The sequence below is a fragment of the Lemur catta genome, chromosome 9 (genome assembly GCF_020740605.2).
Source record: "Lemur catta isolate mLemCat1 chromosome 9, mLemCat1.pri, whole genome shotgun sequence".
Taxonomy (NCBI): domain Eukaryota; kingdom Metazoa; phylum Chordata; class Mammalia; order Primates; family Lemuridae; genus Lemur; species Lemur catta.
Genome location: NC_059136.1, coordinates 59,787,322 through 59,809,439, shown reverse-complemented (window position 1 = coordinate 59,809,439; position 22,118 = coordinate 59,787,322). Strand labels below are relative to the sequence as shown.

At 39.9% G+C, this 22,118-nt stretch overlaps 3 protein-coding genes and 1 non-coding gene across 10 annotated transcripts in view; 2 read left to right on the top strand and 2 right to left on the bottom strand.

Annotated features, from left to right (window-relative positions):
- Nucleotides 1-1,761, top strand: part of MATN2 (matrilin 2) — a 134,491-nt gene extending 132,730 nt beyond the window's left edge. For all 7 annotated transcript variants that reach the window (XM_045560716.1, XM_045560715.1, XM_045560717.1 and 4 more), the window contains one exon: nt 1,207-1,761. In XM_045560716.1, coding sequence (XP_045416672.1) covers nt 1,207-1,262 — 56 coding nt within the window. In that variant the 3' untranslated portion in view covers nt 1,263-1,761. The remainder of the gene's footprint in view (nt 1-1,206) is intronic.
- A 6,362-nt stretch (nt 1,762-8,123) lies between these two features.
- RPL30 (ribosomal protein L30) lies at nt 8,124-10,989 on the bottom strand. Its single transcript, XM_045560713.1, has 5 exons — nt 10,923-10,989; nt 10,763-10,815; nt 10,352-10,497; nt 8,982-9,112; nt 8,124-8,225 (listed from the first exon to the last, which is right to left on the bottom strand). The coding sequence occupies exons 2-5, from the start codon at nt 10,781-10,783 to the stop codon at nt 8,176-8,178; spliced, it is 348 nt and encodes a 115-aa protein (XP_045416669.1). The 5' UTR covers nt 10,784-10,815; nt 10,923-10,989; the 3' UTR covers nt 8,124-8,175.
- LOC123645463 lies at nt 8,457-8,588 on the bottom strand. The gene has a single exon (XR_006737579.1). It is a non-coding gene; the product is annotated as a small nucleolar RNA SNORA72 (small nucleolar RNA).
- Nucleotides 10,990-12,224: 1,235 nt separating the features above from the next.
- On the top strand, nt 12,225-16,841 carry LOC123644569 (putative tRNA (cytidine(32)/guanosine(34)-2'-O)-methyltransferase). Its single transcript, XM_045560712.1, has 2 exons — nt 12,225-12,265; nt 14,554-16,841. The coding sequence occupies exon 2, from the start codon at nt 14,699-14,701 to the stop codon at nt 15,653-15,655; it is 957 nt and encodes a 318-aa protein (XP_045416668.1). The 5' UTR covers nt 12,225-12,265; nt 14,554-14,698; the 3' UTR covers nt 15,656-16,841.
- Nucleotides 16,842-22,118: the final 5,277 nt, after the last annotated feature.

The window sequence follows — 22,118 nt, the reverse complement described above, 5'->3', positions numbered from 1 at the left end:
GTACAGTATGTATAGGCAGAGAATGTCATAGGAGGAAGAGATTTCAAACTCAGTCTAAACTCTAAACCTTTCCTTTAGCCCCAAGCTACAGGCACATTTGGATTCAGTGTGTACTTTCTGGAGGGCTGGGGTGTTTTTCTGTGTGGGTTGGTTTTTTTTTTTTTTTGGCAGCAGAAATACTTTCTATCAGCACTCTAAAAGATGAAACATTCTAAGGGAAAAGCAGGATCCAATGATTCATTAAAACAATATTACGAATAAAAGGAATGCTTTGGGACAATAGAGAAATAAGGATTCAGTGCTTTTACACATTGAACACCCTGCCAACTGCTCTGAACTTAGAATTACAGTAAGCTTACTAAAGCTGGCTGGTGTCTTTCTCAGCATGTATCAACTAGTCTACAGGGAAATGGTTTAATTCTGAACTACCACTTTGCCAAAGGGCTTATGTAATAAGGAACAACAGCATATAGCACTTCCCTTTCTGAAAGCTGGAAATATGCTCCCCTAAGTAAAATAAAATAATCTTTCTGACAATGGTTAATACAGATGATGAATCTAGACTCTCATTTTGCCACCAGGAGGGCAGATGGAGAGTATTAAGGAGCTTACAAGGAAAATAAATACTTATTCTAATGCCCCTTTCTTCTCCCTTTTCCCACCACACCCCTGAAAGTCTACTTTATGAAGACTAAAAAAGATATATATATATATGAAAGAACACAAGTCAGACAGAATTCCTGAAGGCTGCCACTCTTTGGCTTTATCTGGCACCATGGGTGAAAACTTCCCATTTCCCTTCTCTTCTGACTTCATATCTTATTTTCCGAGACCTAATCCTTTCATTTTCTTCTCTTCACCACATTCCCAACATTATCAATTCTCTAGCTCCCAGCAGTGTGCTGTGGCAAACTAATTTACAAGCAACGGGTGGGAGTGGAATTAAAAAGACAAATTCAGAGCTATCTGGCTTTGATAATGTTTTTTAAAAAGTGCTTACCCTAAAATATATTTGTCTTGACATCACATGTTAAATGAGTTGCTATAAACTTACCAGTCAGAGTTTTAAAATACTTGACAAAAATGGAAAACAAACCAAAGCCTTTTGTATTTCAGAATCCAAATTTTTATGTAGATGATCAAGTTATATTTGAATGCGAATAAAAAAAGGCAATTCAGGTTCCTCTTCCTTAATTTGAGATTTACTAGAAGAAATGACACAGAGAATGGAAGCCCTGGAAAATCGCCTCAGATACAGATGAAGATTAGAAATACTCTACATTATCTGTACGTCATTGCATCAAAGATTACAATGAAAGCAGTTCAGGGCCCCAAAGCTCAGGCTTAGGTTGATAATGTTGTGAAGTAAAACAAAACCAGTACTGAGAAAGCTGGTTTGCTATAGAGCAAAGACAAAAAGTAGACACTAACCTGTATAAATTTATTTAGGAAAAAAAATCCTTCAGAATTCTATGAGTTTACCACAAGAATAAATAAGCTATGCAAGGTATTTTGTAATATACTGTGGACATGACTTGCTTCTGCCTCGTCCTGCCTTAGTGTTGTTGCAATCTCATTTCACTATAAGATGAAGTTTGTGCAGTCTTACTGCTGTAGAACACTGGCCATAGGAAATGCTATTTCTTTGTATTGGACTTTACTTTGATATATGTATATGGATGTATGCATAAAACACAGGACATATGTACTTGTGTAACATGTTGGATTTTTTTATACAATATTAAAATTCACTTCAGAGAATGGTATTGTGTAAAATTATTAATTTAACTTTAAATGCAAGATATGTATACATGAGAAATAGCCAACATGCATATGAAAAAAATGTTGAATCTTACCAGTAATCAGAAAAATACAGGTTAAAACAATGATATCATTTTTCACACATCAACTTAGTAAAAATGAGTATAATTGACTATCGCTAAGGATGTGGCAATATGGGGCTCTTACAGTGACAGTGCAAATAACAGTCTCTTTGGAGAATAAATCTGATATCTCATAAAACTGAAAATACACACAACCCTGTAACTAGCAACTGCACTTATAGTTAGTTACCTAACTAGATGATTTTAACACATACTTACAAGATCTGTATAAGAATGTACTAGAGTTATAAAAGCAACAAATTAGAAACCACCTAAAATATCATCAGAAGGGAAACTGATAAACTACATAGTCCATGCCACAGAAACACTGTATTTACAGGAATGCGTTAAATCTACACAAATACATGGTAAAACTCAAAAACAAGGATGACTTTAAAAAACCAATGAGGCCTGCCAGTAATCCTAGGACTCTGGAAGGCTGAGGCAGGAGAATCCCTTGAGGCCAGGAGTTCAAGAGTAGCCTAAGCAACACAGTGAGACCCTGTCCCTACAAAAAATAGAAAAATTAGCTGGTGATGTGGTGGTACATTCCTGTATTCTCAGCTACTCAGGAAGCTGAGGCAGGAAGATCACTTGAGCCCGGGAGTTTGTGGATGCAGTGAGCTGTGACTGCACCACTTCACTCCAGCCTGGGCAACAGACTGAGACCCTGTCTCTAAAAAAAAAAGATAGCCAAAATGGTGTTCTTCCCATGGAAGCCACTGTATTTTAGAGTCCAAATTATACTTTACAAACAAAACACCTTGAATAAGCTTAGGTTTAAATATTTCAAGACAAGTGTTTCCATCAGAATGTCCTCCCAAAGGGCAGAGTGGGAACAGTATCTCCTGGGCCTCAACTTTATCTGAAAATCTACTTCCTTCTAGGTATAGAAGTTGTGACTCAAAGTATTAAACCTTGAGTTTATATTTATATTTGAGTGAACCATTTGACCCTGAAAACACAGGGTTTTATGAGGAAGTAGTATTGGTTTGTGTTGACATTATGTTTGAGATAGTCATGCATCCCTTAACAATGGGCATATGTTCTGAGACATGCGTCATTAGGCAATTTCATCTTGTGAACATCATAGTATACTCACACAAACCTAGATGGTATAGTCTACTACATACCTAGGCTGTATGTTATATCCTATTGCTTTTAGGCTACAAACCTATATAGCATGCTACTGTAATGAATACTATAGGCAACTATAACACGGTGGCTAATTATTTGTGTATCTAAATATATTTAAACATACAAAAGGAATTTCTTAGCTTTACTATAATCATATGGGGCCACCACTGTATATGCAGTCTGTTGTTGACCAAATGTCATCATGTGGTGCATGACTGTGTATTAGTTCAGGCATTGCTTCCAGTTAGTCAGGTCTACTTCATTTTCTATTGTGTTCAAGCTCCCTCTAGTGGCTCAAAAGACTGCCCCTTCCCCTTTAGCTATTAAATACATCTCATCATATATTTTTTAGCTATTAAATACATTTCTCCATCTTGGGGGGAACACAACTTCTTGGAAAACAAGGGCTTCCAAATTTTTGTAAACTGATTGATAAAATTAATCAAAATTTACAGGTTAATCTAAGATAACTTGAAGATTGCCTGAAATTTGAATATTTCTCACTTTTTTTTGCCACTTGTACATTTCAATGTAAGGGTTTTACATTCCATTTTCATCATTGTGACCTTTCCATGCCTTGATTTCATCTGCAAAATGGGGCTAATAGTTTTACTTCAATGGGTTGTCAAGAGGATTAAATGAATTCACATATACACTACTTAGTAAAACATTTTAAATGCTCAAAATTAGCTATTATATTTTTATTCTTCAGCAGCCAATAGTATCAGAAACAAAGATGGTCCTTAAGTGTATGTTGAGTGAATGAAAGGATAGAATGAATTCATTCCTTACCTGAGAAAAGTATTTTGGTGGATTCCCACCCCTAAAATTATCTTTTGAGGCAAACAGGTTGGAGGTAGTACATTAAGTAATAGTAAGTGCACAAGACGGTAAAGAACTACTATTAACAAGACAAAAGTAAAATTCTAGACAGCCAGAAGTATATCAGTGAGAATTAAGTAAACTTTTAAGCCCTAAAAATCATTATTTGCTCTAATTTTTTTTTTCCTTGAGACAGAGTCTCACTGTTTCCTTTGGTAGAGTGCAGTGGCATCATCATAGCTCCCTGCAACCTCAAACTCCTGGGCTCAAATCATCCTCCTGCCTCAGCCTCCTGAATAGCTGGGACTACAGGCATGTGCCACAATGCCTGGTGGATTTTTTTATTTTTAGCAGAGACGGGGTCTCACTCTTGCTCAGGCTGGTCTTGAACTCCTGAGCTCAAGTGATCCTCCTAGGCCTCCCAGAGTACTAGGATTACAGGTGTGAGCCACCGCACCTGGCCTGCTCTAATTTTTGGTAAGTGACGAAGCTGAGTTATGTTGAGTCCTTGTCCTCTAGGACCTTAGTTTTGTGAGACACAGTTGTGATTTAAAAGGCCATAAAAAAGGTCTAAGGTAACTCCGAGGCACCTGTTCTAGACTTGAAGATGTTGGGCTCTCCCTCAGAATAAGTACAAGTAGGCTGGAAAAGGGGGAGGGGGAGAGGAAAGCAGATGCCACTGCAGGCAGAGGGAGCAGCAAGTCTAAGGGGTAGCTGGTAGTTACAAAAGAGCAGATCAAAGAGAAAACAGCTTTCCATGAAGCAGATGACAATCTTCCCGATGACCCAACTAATTGCATTCATCATTAGCCTAAAATTTGGTTTCTTCTCTACACTTCTTTTGCTCCTACCACCATTCCATACCAACTGCAATTCTTAACACACTCCATAATATCTGATCTCTCCTTTGGGACTTCTATCTCCATACCTAACAATTCAGTATAGGTATGGAGTAAATCCAATAGGCTAGAATTTCCTGCAATCTCCTGCATTATTAGAGCTACCAGTCAAACACCATTGCTTTCATTGTAATCAGAGAAGAACATTTGAAAATGCTACCTTACACCTTCCCAGATCTTCTTAGCCAGTGGCATTTTCTGACTCTGGCAGTAGTTTAATGGCACTACATCAGAGGTACCATAGGCCAGAATGACTGAGGTATGTTTCCTATCTATTAGCTTAAAACTCCTTGTCCCTGAACTTTAAATTCCTTTCTTGCTGCAAGAAACAACAGTGATTGCACAAAAAGTACACATAAAGAAAAGTAAAAGCCAAATGACCTTACAGCTTATTATCACTGCCTAGGAGAAGGCCCTAGAAATCATAAATTTTCTAAAAACCATTATTCCAAAATGCCTTCAGCCAAAAAATCATGCAACAGAAGAAACATTGCAAAGAAATGGTAGACTGGCCTCCTCAAAAACCTGAAAATAGAACTACCATACTGGCCGGGCACAGTGGCTCACGCCTGTAATCCTAGCACTCTGGGAGGCCAAGGCGGGCAGATTGTTTGAGCTCAGGAGTTGGAGATCAGCCTGAGCAAGAGCGAGATCCCATCTCTACTAAAAATAGAAATTATATGGACAGCTAAAAATATATATAGAAAAATTAGCCAGGCATGGTGGCACATGCCTGTAGTCCCAGCTACTCGGGAGGCTGAGGCAGGAGTATTGCTGGAGCCCAGGAGTTTGAGGTTGCTGTAAGCTAGGCTGATGCCACGGCACTCTAGCCTGGGCAACAGAATGACATCTGTCTCAAAAAAAAAAAAAAAAAAAGAAGAACTAATATACTACCCTGCAATTCCACTGCTGAGTATTCAGAGAGGAATTCAGTATATGGAAAAGATACCTACACTCTCATGTTTATTGCAGCATTATTCACCATAGCCAAGATATGGAATCACCCTAAGTGTCCATCAGTGGACAAATGGATGAAGCAATTGTGGTACATATACACAATGGAATCATATAGCCACAAAAAGAATAAAATCCTGCCATTTGCAACAATACAGATGAAACTGGAGAACATTATGTTAAGTATAATAAGCCAAGCACAGAAAGACAAATTCCACATGTTCTCACTCGTATGTGGGAGCTAAATATTAAAACAATGGATCTCATGGAGACAGGGTTGACAGTTACCAGAGGCAGGGAAGGGTAGTGGGGAGGGTTGGAATAAAGGAAAGATGGTTAATGAGTGGAAAAACGGATAGAGTGAACAATACTTGATAGCACAACAAAGTGGCCATAATCAACAGTAAGTTAGGGTATACTTTAAAATAACTAGAAGACGAGTGTTCCTAACACAAAGAAATGTTAAATGCCTGAGGTGATAGATACTGCAATTACCCTGCTTTAATTCACGCTATATGCCTGTATCAAAACATTGTATGTACCCCATAAAGATATACAACTATTGATTTGTTGGCAAATTAATAAATTCCTTTCCTTCTCAAAAAAAAAAAGATATACAACCATTATGTACCCATAATAATTAAAAAATTTTAAAAAAGAAATGGTACACTGGCATCTGTAATATTATTTTCTTCAGGTCACCACCCTTTAAGAAATTAAAGCTCATCAACCTGGAGGAAAAAAATAACCCAAATAGTGTGAAAAGCTCACTTGTGGGAAAAATTGACCAAGCATATAAAAACATTTTCAAACTATGGAAACCAACAGTATTAGTGGTTAGAGACCAAAAGTCTCTATATTAAATCTTACTAAGACTAAGCAATTCTTATTCTTATCAAAAGATTTCAAACATTATATATCACTTTGGGCACAGTGGTCTCTTGATATATAAACATGAATATTTTAGAACATTTATAATTTCCCATACAACTCAGTGGCTCTTAACCAGGGAAGATGCCAGTTTAAAAAAGTTGGGATGCTTGAGGTGATGGATACCCTACTTACCCTGCTTTAATATACGTTGTATGCCTATATCAAAGCATCACATGTACTCTATAAATTTGTACAACTATTATGTACCCATAATTAAAATTTTTTTTAAATGTGGGGATGACATTTGGGGGTGTTGAATGTTATGACATGGAAGGAAAACCAAGAATGAAAATTACCCTGCAGTATCCACTGCCCTGGACAACAAAGAATTTTCCCATCAGTCAGTAGGGCTCTCAAATTGAGAAATATTACATAATCAAATAACCAGTTAATAAAAGCCAGATTCTCCAAAGTATATCCACCTCAGATTAACTTCAGACACAAACTAGAATCATGAGATATTACTGTGAGAGAAACCAACTCCTTCACCTGTAAAACTGGGAACATGACCCACCCATGGTTGTCTTACAACTATTAAGAGCTGCAGTCCTGACTCCAAGTTCAGAAAATGCTTGATTTTCTGGATGGTATATAGAAGGCATCATCATCTCTTATGTCTCACTCATCTACCACCCAAAATTGTTTTGGAGAAAGATGGGGGAGAAATAGAAAGGGGAGAGAGAGAAAGAAGGGGGAAGAGGGAGATTGAGTCTAAAATCCAAAGGACATTGCCATTTTTGACACTTCTGCAGCTTCCCTCAAAGCCCAGGAGACTGCATAGGGTATACCCTACCAGCACCATTCAACTCTATAAATTTAAGATGTAGCTAAATCAGTATTTTCCTCAAAATTAATTCTTTTGAATGTTCCAGAGCATTTTAACATATGTGGGAAAAGAGTTCCAAAGGATATAATCTTGGGAAATGCAGTATGCAGTTTCCCAAAATTCTAAACACCAAACATACGTTACAGTACATCTTTCAGAACAAATGATATAAAACACACACTTGGGCAGGCAAAGATTATTTTGAAGTCAACCAAGTACATCTCTTCTACTCCAACCACTGCACAACCTTAGGAAAGATCTTTCTCCATTAAAGTTCAATAGAACTTTTCTCAGCCTGTGACAGCATTTTGGGTGGGGAAGCATATTTCTCACTTTAATCCTTTTTGCTACTCAGATTTGGTAAAGTGCATTTCTAGCTAAATTTTGGGTATTTAACCTTGCTGTCTCTCAAACTCATTCAAATATACAATGCAAACAATGTCCCGAGACTGGAATTACAAAATTAAGTCTCTCAATAACTTAGTACTTCCTTAGAAAGGAACTTGGTGCGCTCCCTTTACAAAGACTGAAAAATGGAAACTGGAATGTTCAACTGTTCAGTGAAAAGTCCCACCACCACATCTATTAATAGCTACTTCATCCCCTCTAATCCTACCTCCAGAAAAGTGTACTAAAACAAAGATATAAATAACTGAAACGGATACACTGTTTTTATATCATAGGGACTGTCAAGTTTTATTTAAAAAAAAATTTGCACAATTTACTTTTCTCCAGTCTGTTCTGGCATGCTTCTAATGATATCAGAGTCACCTAGAAAATAAAAGTACAGTAATTTTACAATTCATTTAATGATAACTAGCAATCACAAAATTTTCCCAATTGGTTATTCCTTTAGGCAAAAGTCTGCAAATTAGCACTGATTATTTGCAAAAGTTACTATCACATAAGGTGTACTGTCATTTTTCTTAAGGTTGACCAAAGATAACCTAGATCACAGCCACTATACAATTACACAAATGATCATATAATAAATCACTCCTGGTTTGTCACAAGCATTTATAAAACCAAACCTAGGGAAAGAACTAGGTCTGGGGACACATGTATGGTTTTAATATAGCGAATGTTTAGCCTGTCCTGATTATTACAAAATCAGAACAGCGAGAAAATTCGCAGTATTTTATGAATTAACTAAAATTCACATGTATTTTAGGCACTTCTTTTTAAACCTAATTTTACCTGTTTTCTGACAACTTGGATTACTTTCTTCTACTATTTTACCCGATTATCCTCACTTATAATTTCACCTTTTACCAAGTTCCTAAGACATTATTTCTTACGTGTTTTATCAAACAATTCATAATCTCAGAGTAAAAAAAATAATTACTAACGTTAATTATAATGTATTGGCATTCATTACCAGTTCTCTACACAACACAACCAGGATATCTCTTGCTATATCCAACTTCTTACTATCTGAACCCAGGAACCAAAGACATTTGCATAACAAGGAAAACTTAGATATTACATTAGAAACGGAAAAATGATTTTATGATTTAAAATGCATACCTGGGTCAATGATAGCCAGTGTGCATACTCTGTAGTATTTTCCACATGCTGTGCCCAATTCAATATTATTGCCACTGTAGTGATGGACACCAGTTTTGGCTAACATGGCATAGTACTCTATTTCAGACTTCCTTTGGGAACAAAAAAGGGCAAATAAATAAATGTCATACCAAGTGACTGACAGACTAAATGTTACTACTTCTCTTATTAGTTTTAATGATGCTCAGGCCTCCCAACAGCAGCAAAACCACTTATTACTGTCAGAAGCATATTATCATATCCATTAACTGACACAAGGCAACCTTCCCATGGATCCCTCACAAGTGAGGGGAGAACCAGACAATATCTACTGAACACCTACTATGTTTACAACAGTATCTATGCTCATGGACTAGAGTAGGGGGCAAAACAAATAAAAGCAAAGCATTATTCACTTAGCATTAAATGCTAGATACTTTACATTATATAATCCCATAACCTCTAAAGTAGGTATTATAGACTCTATTTTTAACTAATGAAGAAATCAAAGCACAGAATAAGTGGAGGATTCAGAATCCAAACTCAAGTTACATTTAAAAGACAAGCCATTTCTATCACCCTCTAGTGCTCTGAATCTTAGATGAGGAGTGGTAATATTTACCCAGAGTTAACATTTCAGTGTCAAAATCATCTCGGGCCCCATCCCAGACCCACTGAATCAGAACCTACATTTTAACAAGACCACCTATGTGATTTCTTTGCATAGCTACCTTTGAGAAGCACTGCTATAAAAGGTAAGCTTGAAAGAATGGTTTCTTTCTCACAACCAAACTGTGAGATGGTATGGAGAAAGCACTCGGGGCTCTGCCAATAAGTACAGGAACACGACACAAAATGCTGTGTGCAGGTTATGCATTACTATAGAAAATCAACTAGGGTAGGGGACTGATCAGATGTCTTATATCCTGCAAGCTCCAAGTTTCTTTTGCTTATTTACAATACCCACCAAATTCGATTTCAAAGCAGTAGGCTGAGCATAAACCGTGGCTCAAAAAGTCGACATAGCAGGCTGACCTAGGTGATTCTTTAACAGCCTGCAACTCCATAATCCAGCCTCAACCTTTCTTTGATGTTGTGTGGTTTTTACCCCTCCTGCCACACATTTCTCCCCAAAACAAGCTTACAGAAGGAAAGCACATAATGAGGGGGGGTAAAAACTAAGAGCCAAACATCACAATAACAACCTAATAATTGTTCTCAAAGTGTTCGCTTGCAAAATACGTTTTACATAAAATCGAGTTCATGCTACCCAAATCCCAAGTTTACACTATTGGATACTGGCTCACGATGAGTTTGCGGTGGACGACGCAAGCTCAGGTTCCTTTAATTACCTCAAAGCTGGGCAGTTGTTGGCGAGGATGACCAATTTCGCTTTGCCTTGTCTGATCATCTTGAGAGTCTGCTTGTACCCCAGCACATACTTTCCACTTTTCATAACAAGTTGGAGCCTTGAGTTGATAGACTCCAACGACTTTTTCTAAAAAGCAAACATTAAACAGGGACCTGAAGACCTTGTTTGCAACCACCTCAAAACTGGACCCAGCTTTCTGGAGTCGATCCCCTTAATAAAACTTCCGAAGTCGAGGGTCGCAAGTCATTGAGAGGACCTCTCGGGTTCCCTTTGGGACCCTCCAAATGCCAGCGGGCATGCTGTCCCCCCAGTGGGCTCGGATCTGCCCGCCCCGGCCAGGGCTCATTTGTCCACGTGAATCGGCCTTCCGGCCTCAGTTTGCCTCACTCACCGTCTTCTTTGCGGCCACCATCTTCCTGCCTTAGGTGCGGGACGGCCCCCAACCTAGAACATACAAAGGACAAGACAGTAAATTTAGGATCCGGAGTTCCAAACGGCAACCCACAGGGATACCGGCGCGGTCCAAGCTCGGCCTGGTGGAGCCCACTCACCAAGACCAGCCGCCAAGATGGCCGGGGCGCGAGAAAGGAAGGAGTTCCCACAATGCAAAGCTCTTCACAGCGTCGCCGGGATTGCGGGACCGGAAGCGGAACCACGCCGCAAGCGGAAGAGGCGGAGCAAGAAGGAGACGACCTCTGCCGGTTGTTCTTGCGGCCGCTGGTAAGTATGGTGGTAGGGATGTTCTCGCTTTTTCCAGCTGTGGGCCCTAAGCTTCCCAGCTTTGTATTGCTCTTCTGCAGCTAGCTGCGAGTTTAGGAATGGACTAAACCCAGCGGGAGTTGGAGAACCTGACTCAGGGTGAGGTAGGAGGCTCGATGAGAAGAGGCGGCGGCGGCTGCAACCACGGCCTTTAATACCGCTGAGCTCGCTGCTGTTGGGGAGGGGCGCCGCGGAGCTCCCAAATCCATCCTCCGCCGGGCAGATGTAGAAGTAGCTAGCTGCGTCCACTCCCCTGCCCTTGCGCAGGTTGCTGGTCTCTTGGAGAACGGTGGCGCCTCGCGCGGGCTCCCCATAACTCCCTTTGTGGCTGAGTTAGCGTGAATTTGTAAATCGAGTTTGCATAGAGAGAGCAGTTCTAATTTTTAAAAAATATTTTTGCTATTAACGTTGGACTTTGCTATCAATGTTCAGTGACAGGTCGTTCAAAATATTGGGCACTGAAAGTCCCCACCGCGTCACCAGCTCAAAAAAAAAAAAGTAAAATCAGACCACTAGGTAAGTTATTTCGCGTGTCATCTTGCCCTGGAGAAGGACAAGAGGGGCAGCAACCTCGATGCTCCTCCACACTCTGGCCCTAAAAACGCGTGCTGTGCCAGTGACTAATTTATGTTGTTTACCTATATTATTTTATTTAATAGTCACAAAACCCTTATGAGATAATAACCTTTTTATTCTCAGGGTTACGTATCTAGTGTATTGTCTGGGGTAGGACCAGAATCCAGGTAACTTAGATCTCTTCACAATTAAAGTTTATTCAGGTGTGCCGCACTTTTATGTGAATTTAACCAAGCAAGTAGAATTAGATCATCATAGTACTTGCTTTAACATTTTGTCATAACTAGTCCTCTGATTTAAAGGCCAAAAACCTAGAGAAGTTGTGATGCTGCTGCCTGATAGAGTAAATGTTATAATACCAGTCCCCTTACTTTTAATCCTGTGGTTTTTTTTTTTTTCTGATCTATGTTTCATTTGTGGCTCATGCCTGTAATCCCAGCTACTCAAGAGGCTGAGGTGGGAGGATTACTTGAGCCCAGAAATTGGAGGCTGATCATACCACTGCACTCCAGCACTCCAGCCTGGGGGACAGCGTGAGACCCTTTCTCTAAAAAATAAGGTAAAGTAAATAAAAATGAGTCATCTACAAGAGCAGACCTATGGAAGAAATCTCTGGGTGTGGGGCCTGGGAGTCCATTACAATTCACTCCTGGTACAGTTTGGAAATGTTTAGAGTCTGCCATTCACATTAGACATTCAGGTATGCATCTTTTTTTCCCACATTATCATCAAACATTTTTGTTAGATTTGATATGGAAAGAACTAAATCCTACCCTCAGGGGGCTAATGGTCATGTATAAGTATCAAACCATTGTTGCGGACATTGCGTGTTCATTCCACAAATGGTTCCATGTGCTGGGTTCTGTGTTAGGCCCTGATTATATAAGATGCCTTCAAAAACCTTGCTGTGTCTGAAGGAAGATATAAACAAATAGCATAACATGTTTATTCAGTTTGACAAATTCAGCCTCATTCCAGGCACTAAGAATATGCAGAAATAAGACATGTTGCCTGTTCTTAGCTTACTATCTATCTAGGCTTTAAAGGAGAGTAATACTAAGAGTAATTAGTTTTTGTATAGACTTTAGTGTACTTTTCGCAGACCTTAACTCATGTTTACAGTAACCTCATAGGCATTATTATCCTTATTTTATAGGGGCTAAAGCTAGAGCAGAAAGTGATTAATTTAGCAAAGGTTAGGCAGGTCAGAGCTCAGACTTGAACTCAGGTCCTCTGTAGTATTAACTGAAATCAAGGAGGGATGCATTCTAGTCAAGGAAGAGCAGAAGCAGAGCTAAAAGGACATAATCTGAGAGTGGCTAGTACTTTGGCTAGAATAGAGCATTTATGAGAGGGAATGATGAGAATACAAAAAAAGTGGAACGTGTTGGGGGGGAGGGAATAAAAGATTTAGATGTTAAAATTATGTTTTATGCTTTAGTGTAGAATTTTAAGAAATCATTTTATGCTCAAATTCTACTTACTATTCTGGTCTTTTCCCAGAAATTTATTTAAATCCCTAGAGACTCGTTGACCATTACTGAAGAGCCTTTGGGAAAAGCTTCCTCAATTTTCAGCCTTATTAGAAGCAGCATGCCAATCAGTGAATCCATTGCCAGTGGTACTTGAAAACAATGAAGGCAGTAAAATTAAAGAGCCACCAGAAGAATTTAAGTTAGGAATAAAATAGGTTAGGGAAATAGGCAGTCTTGAAGGACAGATTGACAATGTGTCAAAATAAAATGAACATACCTATATAAACATTTTGTATAAGGATACACAAAATCACAGTGGCACCCTCTGGAAAATGGGATTGGAAGTTGGAAGGAGGTGGGGAAACACTTTTAATTTTATTCCGTTGTGCTATTTAAATCTTTTGACCCAGTGATTCAACGTTTAGAAATTTATCCTACAGAAGTAGTCACAGAGTTGCTCAAAGACATGAAAACAAGGGTATTTATTTCAGCATTATTTTTAATAGCAAAAAATTAGAAACAACATCAGATGCTCATCATTTTTAACCAATATATAGTCATGCACTGCATAATGACGTTTCGGTCAACAGCAGACCTCATATACAATGGTGGTTCCATAAAATTATGGTCCCATAAGATTATAATGCCTTATTTTTACTATACTTTTTCTATGTTTAGATACACAAATATTTACCATCATGTTACAGTTGCCTACAGTATCCAGTATAGTAACAAGCTGTGTAGGTTTCTAACCTGGGAGTAATAGGCTGATACCATATAGCCTAGGTGTCTAGTAGGCTATACCATCTAAGTTTGTGTAAGTATATTCTGTGATGTTCACACAATGATGAAATTGCCTAAGGACGTTAAGCGATGCATGACAGTATATGTTTGTATAGGTATAGAAAAAAGTCTAAAAAGCTAATTATCAAAACTTAGAGATGAGAAGAATGGGTGGTGAGGAGAGAACCTTTTTACTTTACATTTTTCAGTACTATTTGAATTATTTTACAGCATGCATTAATTATTAAATAAAAAGTTCTTTTTTAATAGTTATTTCATGAAACATCAATTGTATCTCAAAGCAGCATTTCTCAAAGTTTGCCTCCCAGATCACCTGCATCAGAATCAACTGGAGTTCTGACTTGTGGGGCCTATAGAAGAAATCTCTGGGTGTGGGGCCTAGGTATCTGAGTTTAAAGAATGAGATAGTGAGGACTCACGTTATATGTTCACATTGGGTCTGGGCCTCACCAGACCCTCCGCATTCTACAGTCCCAAGCTTGCAGCAATAACTCTTAGGCATGCATGACATGTGTTGGGGTCAACTATGAACACAAACTGAAGCCATACGATTTCTCATGTGTTTCAGCTCTCACCGAGACTCAGGCTGCTAGCGGACCAACTTCCTTCCTCCAGCTTCCCCTCGTTCCAAAAGCTAAGAGGTCGGTTACCTGGTTACTGATACTGGGTAGCATCAGCTGACTGTAGGCAGGTCCTTGAGCAAACTGTGTGAGATGGGACGGACGTCGAAGGACAAGCGGGATGTCTACTACCGCCTAGCCAAGGAGAATGGCTGGCGTGCCCGGAGCGCCTTCAAGCTGCTACAACTTGATGAAGAATTCCACCTCTTCCAAGGTGTGACACGGGCAGTTGACCTATGTGCAGCCCCGGGCAGCTGGAGCCAAGTGCTGAGCCAGAAGATTGGGGGCAAGGAGTCTGGCCGTGTGGTGGCTGTGGACCTGCAGACTATGGCTCCACTACCAGGTGTTTTACAGATCCAGGGAGATATCACCCAGCTGTCCACTGCCAAGGAGATCATCCAGCACTTTGAGGGCTGCCCCGCAGACCTAGTACTGTGTGACGGGGCTCCCGATGTAACTGGCCTCCATGATGTTGATGAGTATATGCAGGCCCAACTCCTCCTAGCTGCTCTGAACATTGTTACACATGTCTTGAAGCCGGGCGGCTGCTTTGTGGCCAAGATATTCCGAGGCCGGGATGTGACGCTCCTCTACAGCCAGCTGCGTGTCTTCTTCTCCAGTGTGCTTTGCGCCAAGCCCAGGAGCAGCCGGAACTCCAGCATCGAGGCCTTTGCTGTCTGTCAGGGTTATGACCCTCCTGAAGGCTTCATGCCGGACCTGACCAAACCCCTGCTGGATCACTCTTATGACCCAGATTTCAACCAGCTAGACGGTCCCACCCGCGTCATTGTGCCTTTTGTGACCTGTGGGGACCTGAGCTCCTATGATTCAGACCGAAGTTACCCACTGGATCTAGAGGATGGCTCAGAGTACAAGTACACTCCGCCCACACAACCCCCCATCTCTCCACCATACCAGGAGGCTTGCACATTGAAGAAGAAGGGGCAGCTGGCCAAGGAGATCCGCCCCCAGGACTGCCCTGGCAGCAGAGTGGACACACTGCCCCAGCCACTGGCCGCCCCTGAGATCGAAGACAATGAAGTGAATTAGTTACCTTAACCCGTTAAGCTGGCATGCTGATACAACTCAGAAACTGCTTGCTACCAGGAAAACCAGGACTTGGGTTGATGAATTTGTTTTCAAATATCTCATCAATGGGACCTGAATGAACAAGCCCTGAGTAGGAATCTGCAGCAATCACCATGAAGACAACAAGGAAAGAAACACTGCAGAAGTCTGTGCTGCAATGGGAATTCTTGAGTGGGGTCTTAACTTCTCTGAACCTCATCAGGGATGTCTTGATTATGTCCACAATTTCCCTTGAAAGCAGAAGTTCTTACCTGGATAGAAGTCAGGAGTATCCTTGAACTTAATGGAGGAAAATGTTACATCTTTATTTTCACTGATTTTCCAGAAATTTAGCCTAACTCCCAGTTATAAATGCTGGCAACAAATGGCCATAGTAAAAGCAGTACCTGCAGTTTTCCCACCAGTACAAATCTGTTCCTTTTTATGTTACGTTACAGTTGTTGTAGGCATCTTGAGATATAGTTCACATTCATCACCACTTGGCATGGCAGATCTTATAATTTGATGTACTAATAAAATAGCCTATATATTACTGCAAAAAAAAAAAAAGAATGAGTTAGCCAAATCGGTTCTGAGGCATACTTAGATAGAGATACTTAGAGATATAAACTACACAATAATGTTTAGTTTACACAATGTAAATACACTTTTATACTGAGTGCTCTAGTTTCAAAGCTTTTTAATATTCATTTTCCTCCAAACTAATCATAGATATTACTAATCATAGGTAGATATTACCCCCATTTTAGAGAATAAGTGAATAAAGTGTTTGAGGTAATTTTTCTGAAGTGATTTTCATTGTATGGTACCAAGTATCCTGTTCCCACTGTGTGTTGTGGTTTGAATATTTGTGTCTCCTCCAAAGTTGATAGGTTGAAACCAAGTTCCCAATGTGATAGTATTGGTAGGTGGGTGCTTTAAGATGTAATTAACTCTGCCCTCATGAATGGATTAATGCCATTATAAAAAGGGCTTGAAGAAGTGGATTTGCTATTTCTTTGCCCTTTTGACTTCTGTCTTGTGAGGATGGAGACACAGTGTTCCAGGCATCGTCTTTGAAGCAGAATCACCAAACCTTTTGGCACCTTGATACGGGACTTCCCAGCCTCCAGAACTGTAAGCCAATAAATGTGTGTTAATAAAGTAACCAGTCTCAGGTATTCTCTTAAAGCAGCACAGACTAAGACACTATGTGTCCTCACTATACATTAAAGATAGGACTTAGTTGCTTTCTCCCAAGGATCTTGACATGGTTTTGTACTGGAAGCCGGAGAAGCCCAAAGCACTCATTTGTATATGAATTATAACTGCAGAATGTTTGAGAATTCCTCCTAGGGAATCTAAACTGAATCCACTGTATCTCTCTTTGGAGACAGACTTGGGTCCTTGGTTTTTCTCTTTAATATCTGCATGAGAGATGCCTACCTCATGGTATTGTGAGGATCACAGTAAATGTGATGGTGTATTATAGCACCTATCACAGGGTCCTGTACAGGATAAGCATGTAGTAGGTGTTAGTAGATGTTCCTTGATCCTACTCTTACCTCCCCACCACAGCCACCCATCTATACCTTTAGTTAGTCACAGCAGCACAAAATCTATACACTAGAGGAAGAAACACTTCCTTACCTGGCTGGGTGCCATAGCTTATGCCTGTAATCCTAGTACTTGGGGAGGCCAAGGCAGGAGGATCCCTTAAGGCCAGGAGTTCGAGATCAGCCTAAGTAAGAGTGAGACCCCATCTCTACAAATAACAAAAATTAGCCAGGCATGGTGGTATGTGCCTGTAGTCCCAGCTACTTGGGAGGCTGAGGTAGGAGGATTGCTTGAGCCCAGGAGTGGGGTTGCTGTGAGCTATGATGATGTCACTGTACTCTAGCCCAGGCAACAGAGTGTGAGATCCTGTCTCAAACGGAAAAAAAAAAAAAAAAAAACCTTTTTACCGGAAACACACACACTTGCTATACAAAAATGACATCCAAATTCTTTGGCTCATGAAGATTTTGTTAATATTTCCACACATGTATTTATTATAGAGCAGGGGTTGGCAAACTTTCTGTAAAGGGCCAAATAGGAAATACTTCAGGCCTTTCAGGCCATATGGTGGTCTCTATGGCAACTATTCACCTCTGCTGTTGTAACACAAAAGCAGCCACAGGCAATATGTAAATGAACAGTCATGACTGTTCCAATAGAACTTTATTTGCAAAATAAGGCAGGAGGCACATTTGGCCTGCAGATCATAGTTTGCTGACCCCTGTGTTAGAAGATTACTATTACTAATATTAACAATAACCACTTTAAGCCATATAGAAAATGTCCTTATTCTAAAGAGATGTATTTTGAAGTATTCAAGGGTGAAAAGTCATAATTTCTTCAACTAATATTCAAATGGTTCAGATAAAAATACATAGAACAAATGCAGCAGAGTGTTCATTGTTGAATTTAGGTGTAGCGTATGTGAGTATTCACTGTATTATTCGACTTTTTGAAGGTGAAAACCATACTAAAAATTCAAGAGATTTATAATCTTTGACAAAGAATTTTGCCACCCAGACATTATATTTTCTGAATGCTAGTACGTAACATTTCAGAGTAATTTTGAAAGAATACCAACAGGTAAATATGATAGTACAGAATTAACACATGGCCCTCCTTTGGTTTTTCCTTCACCAACATTGCTGCTCCAAGTTTCTGAGAACTTTGCAGGCACCTGGATTCATTGTGCTTCTGGTTTTCACTTGGTATACGAATGAAAAGTGACAGGCCGCATTCCTTGATGGAGCAAATACCAAGTTCATCTCACTTTTTTTTTTTTTTGAAACAGTCTTGCTCTGTCGCTCAGGGTAGAGTGCAGTAGCATCAGCCTAGCTGACAGCAACCTTAAACTCCTGGGCTCAAGCAATCCTCCTGCCCCAGCCTCTCAAGTAGCTGGGACTACAGGGACATGCCACTACACCCAGCTAATTTTTCTATTTTTAGTAGACACAGGGTCTCACTCTTGCTCAGGGTGGTCTGGAACAACTGAGCTCAAGTGATCTTCCCACCTCAGCCTCCCAGAGAGCTAGGATTACAGGTGTGAACCACTGCGCCAGGCCAGTTCATCTCTCTTTCATTGGTTTAGTACACTGGCCCATCTCCTTATTGTCAGGCAGTTAAAACTATCATATTCATTGTCATCAGCTATTCAGTGTCCAGATGAGGAAGCAGTCCATTAGTGATTTGGAACTCAATTTGTCTAAATCAGCCTTCATATTCTTACCAGTTACCCTGGACATTAGATATGCTCACAAATATAGTAGGGAGAGGAAGGGACAAGGAATCCAAGTGAAAAGACCCTGTAAACTCAAGTGAATGTTGGTGGCCTTACAACTAACTAAAACATACAAGAATTCTGAACCCTTAGGGGACGAGAAGGAATGAAGGTTACCTACTCATCTCCACCATTTCTACCTCCACAATAATAATCTAAACTATTTCTCCTATGCCCCTTTCTGTTCAGACTGGGAGTGCTCCAGACTTAACAGTTTTGCTTTCTGGCCTTTTGTTTGTTTGTTTGAGACAGAGTCTTGCTCTGTTGCCCAGGCTAGAGTGCTGTGGCAGACCAGCTCACAGCAACCTCAGACTCCTGGGCTCAAGCAATCCTTCTGCCTCAGCCTCCTGAGTGGCTGGGACTACAGGCATGCAACACCATTCCCGGCTAATTTTTTCTATATATGTTTTTAGTTGTCTGGCTAATTTCTTCCTATTTTTAGTAGAGAAGGGGTCTCGCTCTTGCTCAGGCTGGTCTCGAACTCCTGACCTCAAGCGATCCTCCCGCCTTGGCCTCCCAGAGTGCTAGGATTGCAGGCATGAGCCACCGCGACTGGCCTGCTTTCTGGCCTTAAAACTAAAAATCGTGCTGGACTAGACTAAAAATAGGCCAGAGAAACACTTTCTCCCATTTCTTAAAACCATTTTTTTCATCCATGGAAGCATATGCTTTTTATACTCTTGGATACAAAGAACCCAAAGTACTTTATTCACTGTTTTACTGTGGAGAGTAAAATAGTAATTTTGGAAAGTAAAGTGGTACCTATAAAGGTTGGTCTTTTGGATGTTTTATATTTCTTAGAGTCAGTTTCTGAAATTTTAGCACATTATAACTGGGATTCCTGTGCCTCTAAGTGTCCACAAAAGTATGAAATTTTAACATTTTTCAATAATTTGAAAAGTCTATGTACTTTTGTCCTTTAAAAAGCTGGAAAGCATAGGCTAAACCAATGTATTTTGCTTTTAACCTGAATAATATCAACTTAATGTTGTAACACTGCATGTAATGCTGATCAGAAAATATCACTGATTACTTAATGGAGAAATACCTAATAAATGCAATTTTGTAACAAAATAAAAACATAGGGATGTGGAAAAAAAATTATAAAAAGAGTCTTCAGAGGTGAAAAGATTTATGAACTACTGCCTCAAAGATATTTCCAGCTTTTAAAATCACAATATCAGTTATGATCTGGTATTACCAATCTAGTCATCAAATAAGACTAAAGAGACAAGATAGGACAAGTATTTGTTAAGAAGGAGAGAGGAAAGGAGAAGGGTAAGCATTGTATATTAGTCTGGAGAGGAGAGGAGAAGGGTAAGCATTGTATATTAGTCTGGAGTCGTGTGTTGTAAGCAACAGAAATAAATTAGCTCACTTAAGAAACGGAATTTATTATGTAGTTCAACAAATGGACAAGAGTCCAGGAGAGCAAGATCCAGATTTCGGTATACGGGTCAGAGGAGAAGCAGCACCATTTATTAGTCGCTGATTCAGAACACAGTATGCAAACTACAGGACAGCACCTAAATCTTATTTTGGCTGGTGCCATAATTGAGTGTTTAATGTGCCATTCCACCATTCTATAGGTTTGGCTGCTTCTGAATGATGAGGTAAATGGAAAGAAGAGTAAATCACATAGAAATTAACCTGTTACCTTTCTTGCCTCACAATAAAGTGAGATCTTTGATAAGACAGTACAGTGGTCCCTTGGTATTTGTGGGGGATTGGGTCCAGGACTCCCACCCCAGGATACCAAAATCCACATATGCTCAGGTCCCTTACATAAAATGGTGTAATATTTTCATGTAACCTATGCACATCCTCCTGTATATCTTAAATCTCTAGATTACTTATATGATAATATCTAATGTAATGTAAATGCTAGTAAATAGTCATTATAAGGTATTGGGGTTTTTATATTTTGTATTGGTTTTTTTCCCAAATATTTTCAATCTGTAGTTGGTTGAATCCATGGATGTAGAACCTGCAGATACGAGGGGCTGACTGTACTGGATGTACTGTCTTAATGGTATGCCCACTAATGGGTGAGCTGGCAGAGGCATGATGGGCAGGAAAAGCAAATCTAATATAGTAAAGATCATCTATTGTCTCCAAAGAAATCCAGTGTATCTTCCATGAAGTGGCTGACAGGTCCCCTCAAAGTGTGGTATCATTTCAGAGAGTTAAGAGTTGGTCACTCTTGCTACAGCTTGCAAAGTGGAAACTCAGCCAGGTAAGCCTTGGTAAGGGGAAGCACATGGTGTTGAGTGCATGATTATTATTGTTCACCTGATTATAAAATGCTTCCTCTGAAGAACACAGAAGATACCATAACTTGACTGACAAATTATTCCTGAGGAAAAGTGAGATACACCAGGCAACTCCTAAAAGATAATGGATGGGGAAAATGGGAACCTTAACTGGGTTCAGTAAGCCCTGGTTTAGCACCGAAGTGTTAAGATTCAGAGAATTTCAAGTTACATATTTATGCTTAACTAATCTGTGAGTTACTGCATCTCTTTTTGGGAAGAACGGAGTTTTTAAAAATTTTACTAAATAAAATTAAATGTCACTTTAATTTTTTCACAAAAGCACCCTACACATGGGAGCCTGCTATGGATTGAATTGTGTCCCGCTTGCCCAAGTTCATATATTAAAGCCCTAACCCCCAGTGTGACTGTATCTGGAGACAGAGTCTTTAAGAAGAGGTAATTAAAGATAGGGCTCTAAAACAATAGGACTGTGGCTTTATAAACAGATGAAGAGAGAGATGTCTCTCTGTTGTGTGAGACAGAAGGTGGCTGTCTGCAAGCTAATTGTGTCTCCCCAACATTCATGTGTTAAAGTCCTAACCCCCAGTACATCTCAATGTGACTGTACAGTATTTGGAGATACAGCCTTTAAAGGGCTAATGAGGTCAAATGGGTGGGCCCTAATCCAGTATGACTCATGTCTTTATAAGAGGAGGAGACATACAGAGACAGGCACAGAGGAAAGATCAAGTGAAGACATTGGAGAAGATGGCCATTTTCCAGTTGAGGGAAGCCCCTCAAGAAACCAACCCTGAGGCCAGGCCTGGTGGCTCACACCTGTAATCCTAGCACTCTG

Excerpts from the sequence above, each read along its gene's own strand:
- RPL30 (XM_045560713.1), bottom strand. The coding sequence starts at position 10,783 with ATGGTGGCCGCAAAGAAGACG. Across the intron at positions 10,498-10,762 it reads TGGTGGCCGCAAAGAAGACG|AAAAAGTCGTTGGAGTCTAT; the intron begins GTGAGTGAGGCA and ends TTTGCTTTTTAG. Across the intron at positions 9,113-10,351 it reads AACAACTGCCCAGCTTTGAG|GAAGTCTGAAATAGAGTACT; the intron begins GTAATTAAAGGA and ends TTGTTCCCAAAG.
- LOC123644569 (XM_045560712.1), top strand. The coding sequence starts at position 14,699 with ATGGGACGGACGTCGAAGGACAAGCGGGATGTCTACTACCGCCTAGCC.